Raw genomic sequence first — 4,721 nt, 5'->3', positions numbered from 1 at the left:
TAGGCAAGTGTTTCAGCCCTTAACTCCTGACACTCTAGGTGGGGTCGGACCACATCCGAGCCATGACTCCCGGATGTCCACCTGCTGTCCGTTTTAGTACGCCTTAGTTGGGGTTGGTTTCTCTGATTTCTAGCACTGCTGTGACGTGTGCTGCGGCCCTGAGAAGGGCTAAGTACCCGTTTCCAGCCGGGCACACCGAGCAAGCAGTCGGACGACCCATGTGTGAGAGTTCTTTTTTCTCACGGTCCCAGCGGGGTCGAACCCGGATCGCCGGCTCTAGAGGTGCAGGCCTACACGACTACGCCAATATGGCACGATGCTGCTGATGATGATTCACGGGTTCACACTTTCGAGGAGTAACAAGGGAGCTAATCTTCAATTGTCTTCGAGCAAATGCAAACTCAAGCCAAATGCATGTTACTCTTTCTTGACACTGTATGTATGAGTAATAACAGCAATAATTCATATGAAATTGTCTTGTATAGTGAATATGTGCATTTAAATAGCATTGGTAATTAGGAACCTCAGTTAGCAAGGAATATGTCTATGAGGTCAGATGCACCCAAATACGATGGATATTTGTGGGTTTCTTTGTATGTGTGTGTGTATGTTTGTGTGTATGTATGTATATGTATGTGTTTGTGTGTCTGTTGTGCATGTGTGTTATTATGTGTGTCCGTGGTGGATGTATATGTGTTGTGTGTCATAGAATGTAATACTGTGTGTCGAGATACAGGCAAACGAAGACAATTGAAATGAGGCGATGTTTAGTATCTATTGTTAGACGCCATTGTTTAGTCATAAGAATGAATACAGTGATAACTCAGCAAACATCATCTTTGTCATCATCTTTGTCAGCATCATCATCGTCATCATCGTCATCGTCCTTACCAACGTCATTATCGTCGTCGTGTCATCATCACCATCATCACCGTCGTCGTCGTCATTGTCATCGACGTCATCGTTGTCATCGCCATCATGATCATGATCATGATGGCGATCATCATCAAATATTTTTTCAATTAATCTAATATCTTCTTGACAGGATTTCGTAACTGTTTATTGATACACCAATATATGTTCTCTCTCTCTCTCTCTCTCTCTCTCTCTCTCTCTCTCACACACACACACACACACACACACACACTCTCTCTCTCTCTTTCGCTCATCCCACCTCACATATACGTATATACTGGTACTTATTTTATCGTCTCTGAAATGATAGAAGGCAAATACGACTTTGGCTAAATTTGAATTCAGCATAAAAGAACTGAAGAAACGTCAGGTAGTCACTTACTTGTGTGATTGCACTTCCGTTGCGGACAGCAGACACCGGCAACAGTTTCAATTCGCGGATTCGGACAAGTGTCCGTTGGATATACAATCTTTAGTGGTGGGCAGATATATTTGCACACAACGTCTCCATTTTTACACGTGCACGTCTCACTGCATGATCGATTAAACGTCTCACCCTCAGATAACCATTGAGTGTCCGTGTAGCAACCCAATCCTGGAAAATAAAGCTGAACTAAGGAAAGCAAGAACAAAACAAAGAAAGGCATTTATGCAATGGCGACATACAACATTTATTAAATTCAGCCCCAATTTTTTTTTTAATATCTTAGCCATGGACATTTGCCCTAAGACATTTGAAGCTCTCCAAGGCAGATAAGATCGATATATAAAAAGTCCGACATAAATATCTGCAGTTCAACGAATGCAGCGGGAAAATGTGAGCGTGGTAGAAAACGAGAGCAGATTTGAATACTTGCAGTTGAATTACTCTTTTTCTCTTTTACTTGTTTCAGTCATTTGACTGTGGCCATGATGGAGCACCGCCTTTAGTTGAGCAAATCGACCCCAGGACTTATTCTTTGTAAGCCTAGAACTTATTCAATCGGTCTCTTTTGCCGAACCGCTAAGTTACGGGGACGTAAACATACCAGCATCGGTTGTCAAGACACACAAAAACACACACACAAACACACACACACACACACACACACACACACATATATATATATATATACGACAGGCTTCTTTCAGTTTCCGTCTACCAAATCCACTCACAAAGCTTTGGTCGGCCCGAGGCTACAGTAGAAAACACTTGCCCAAGGTACCACGCAGTGGGACTGAACCCATATATGCACACACACATATATATATATATATATACACACACGTATATATCTGCATTTGTGTGTGTGTGTGTGTGTGTGTGTGTGTGTGTGTTTGAGTGCGTAAGTAGTCGAGGTAAATTTAAGACGATAGATGAATAGAGAATTGTGTTAGAGGAGGTGGTGATTTTGGTGGAGATGTTAGTGTAATCGAAATAATATTAGCAGCTGAACCGATGATACCTTTCGCAGGAGTACTGACAGAAATAATCTGCGAGAATGGTGTCAGCACCCGCTTCACTTGTTCCTTTTTGTCTGCTGAGATTAATTCTTCAACAGGCATTGCGTTATTGCGTCTGCTATTTATATTTCGGCTTTCAACATTTTCTTCAAAAAATCTATGCCGGTAATTCTGAGTTTTTTCCACGTCAATGCGCACGCGTATGCGGATGTAATATTTTGTTCCCGGTTGTAAGTAGTTTACTTGAACGAACACGTCTTCTGGTGTGGATATATTTAGCGAAAGCTGTTGCTTTTTCGAGGAGAAATGTTGCCCTAAAACGTCAGTATATTTTATCGTCTGCTTCTCAAAGAGACGGTCAATGGATGATGATATTGCTTGCTGTTTCGTTGAAGACGCATTGAAAAATTCGGTCGACCACACAATCGTTGTTGTTCCGTTCTGGGTTTGTGTTGCGTGTTGTATTTCATAACCAATGAGCTGTTTACGGAGTTGGCCGGAAAACGGCGGCGTAAAGCTAATGATCAAAGAACGTGGGTTTTTTACATAGGCAGCGAGATTTGATACGGCATTCGAATTAGCTGGAAATATAAAGAAAAAATCAGTCAACCCACCGTTGCACACAACCCCACCACACACACACATCGATAAATTGTAAGACGATTCGAGGGCTAAACTGGGAAGAAGAACAAACAAAAATATTTTTAAAAATCTACAAAACCAAACGAAGAAAACAAAGAAATTTATACAAAATCAAATACACATTAGCTTCTTAGAACGGTGGATGCTTAGTTAGGCTTCTTCGCGTTCTGAGTTCAAATCCGGTGGAAGTAGCCCTTGCCTTTCTTTATAATAAAACTGGTAAAATAGCTTATAGTTAAGTCGATCTCACAATACGTGTCGATCGTTAAAAATGTCTAAGGAACGTTTATGTTATAACTTTTGCTTGCATAATAAAACGTGAACGCCATCCGCTGCAGGATTTTGCTTGGAGAAAAATTTCTCTATAGATTTCTTGTGCAAAAGCACATCAAACAGAGTTCCCAATGATGTATGTGTGTATGTATGTATGTATGCATGTATTTCTGTGTATGTATGCATGTATATGTGTATGCATGTAAGTGTGTATGTATGTATGTATGTATTTCTGTGTGTGTATATGTGTATGTATGCATGTATATGTGTATGTATGTAAGTGTGTATATGTGACTGGGCCTGGTTTAGTGGCTAGGGCATTCGGCTCACGATCGTAAGGTCGTGTGTTCAATTCCCGGCGACGCGTTGTGTCCTTGAGCAAGACACTCTATTTCACGTTGCTCCAGTTCACTCAGCTGGCAAAAAATGAGTAGTACCTGTATTTTCAAAGGGACCAACCCTGTTACACTCTGTGTCACGCTGAATCTCCCAGAGGAACTACGTTAAGAGTACACGTGTCTGTGGAATACTCAGCCACTTGCACGTTAATTTCACGAGCAAGCTGTTCCGTTGATCGTACCAGCTGGGACCCTCGTCGTCCTAACCGACAGAGTGCTCCTTCATTCCTTCACACAATTTTTCTCAAAAAAAGTCACTCGGGTCCTATATGGGATATTAGGATTCTTATACGTTTAATGCTCCAAAAACTGTTTCCCTAAACATTCGCTACTGAAAGTGGAGTGCGTTTGTTATGTCTATGCGTCTTTTATATTATCAAATACAATATATAAAAGGAGAAAAATGGAGAGATAGAGAGAGAAGGCCAATTACTTACTTGATAAAGGATTTTGGCAGTAAATTGTCTCACAGCATTTATTTTTCTGTTTTTGAGGATTGGGACATATCGGAGTTGGTTTCATTCTAATAATTTCAGGTACTGGTGCACACCTCAGTGGATGACATATAATATCATTGTTTGTATCACAGATGCATAGTTGGCAGTCATTACTGAGAAATGGCTTCAGTTTGGTGTGAATTTCATTTTTGTAGACACATGTCTCTTCTGATGAAAAACATAAAAAAATAGGTAAAACATGTATATTATTATTATTATTATTATTGTTATTATTATTATTATTATTATTATTATTATTATTATTATTATTATTATTATTATTATTATTATTATTGAGTGGGAGAGCGGTGCATGCCATCAAAGTGACACTAGGATAAAATACACGAAGCCCATTATACCCATCATGACTACCCGTCTGATAAGGGTACATCAGGCACATGCATCACAACCATATGTGCTAGAAGAAGATCACATGTAATGTGTCTACTAAGACCTAATAGTTCTCAAATGAAATTCAGCGAAATACCAAACTATATGCGGGCAAGCCAGTAAAAATTAACTGTCCACTTAGTGGTCGTCGTTATATATACAC

General features: G+C 40.1%; 1 protein-coding gene across 1 annotated transcript in view; it reads right to left on the bottom strand.

Annotated features, from left to right (window-relative positions):
• The window catches only part of LOC106881411 (uncharacterized), a 46,026-nt gene extending 41,705 nt beyond the window's left edge, over positions 1–4,321 (bottom strand). The window contains exons 1-3 of the mRNA XM_014931792.2: positions 4,109–4,321; positions 2,361–2,939; positions 1,298–1,510 (exon numbers count right to left, since the gene is read on the bottom strand). Coding sequence (XP_014787278.2) covers positions 1,298–1,510; positions 2,361–2,939; positions 4,109–4,193 — 877 coding nt within the window. The 5' untranslated portion in view covers positions 4,194–4,321. The remainder of the gene's footprint in view (positions 1–1,297; positions 1,511–2,360; positions 2,940–4,108) is intronic.
• Positions 4,322–4,721: the final 400 nt, after the last annotated feature.

This window comes from Octopus bimaculoides, chromosome 6 (genome assembly GCF_001194135.2).
Source record: "Octopus bimaculoides isolate UCB-OBI-ISO-001 chromosome 6, ASM119413v2, whole genome shotgun sequence".
Classification (NCBI taxonomy): domain Eukaryota; kingdom Metazoa; phylum Mollusca; class Cephalopoda; order Octopoda; family Octopodidae; genus Octopus; species Octopus bimaculoides.
The sequence above is the reverse complement of the archived record's forward strand: the minus strand, read 5'-3'. Positions and strand labels throughout refer to the sequence as shown.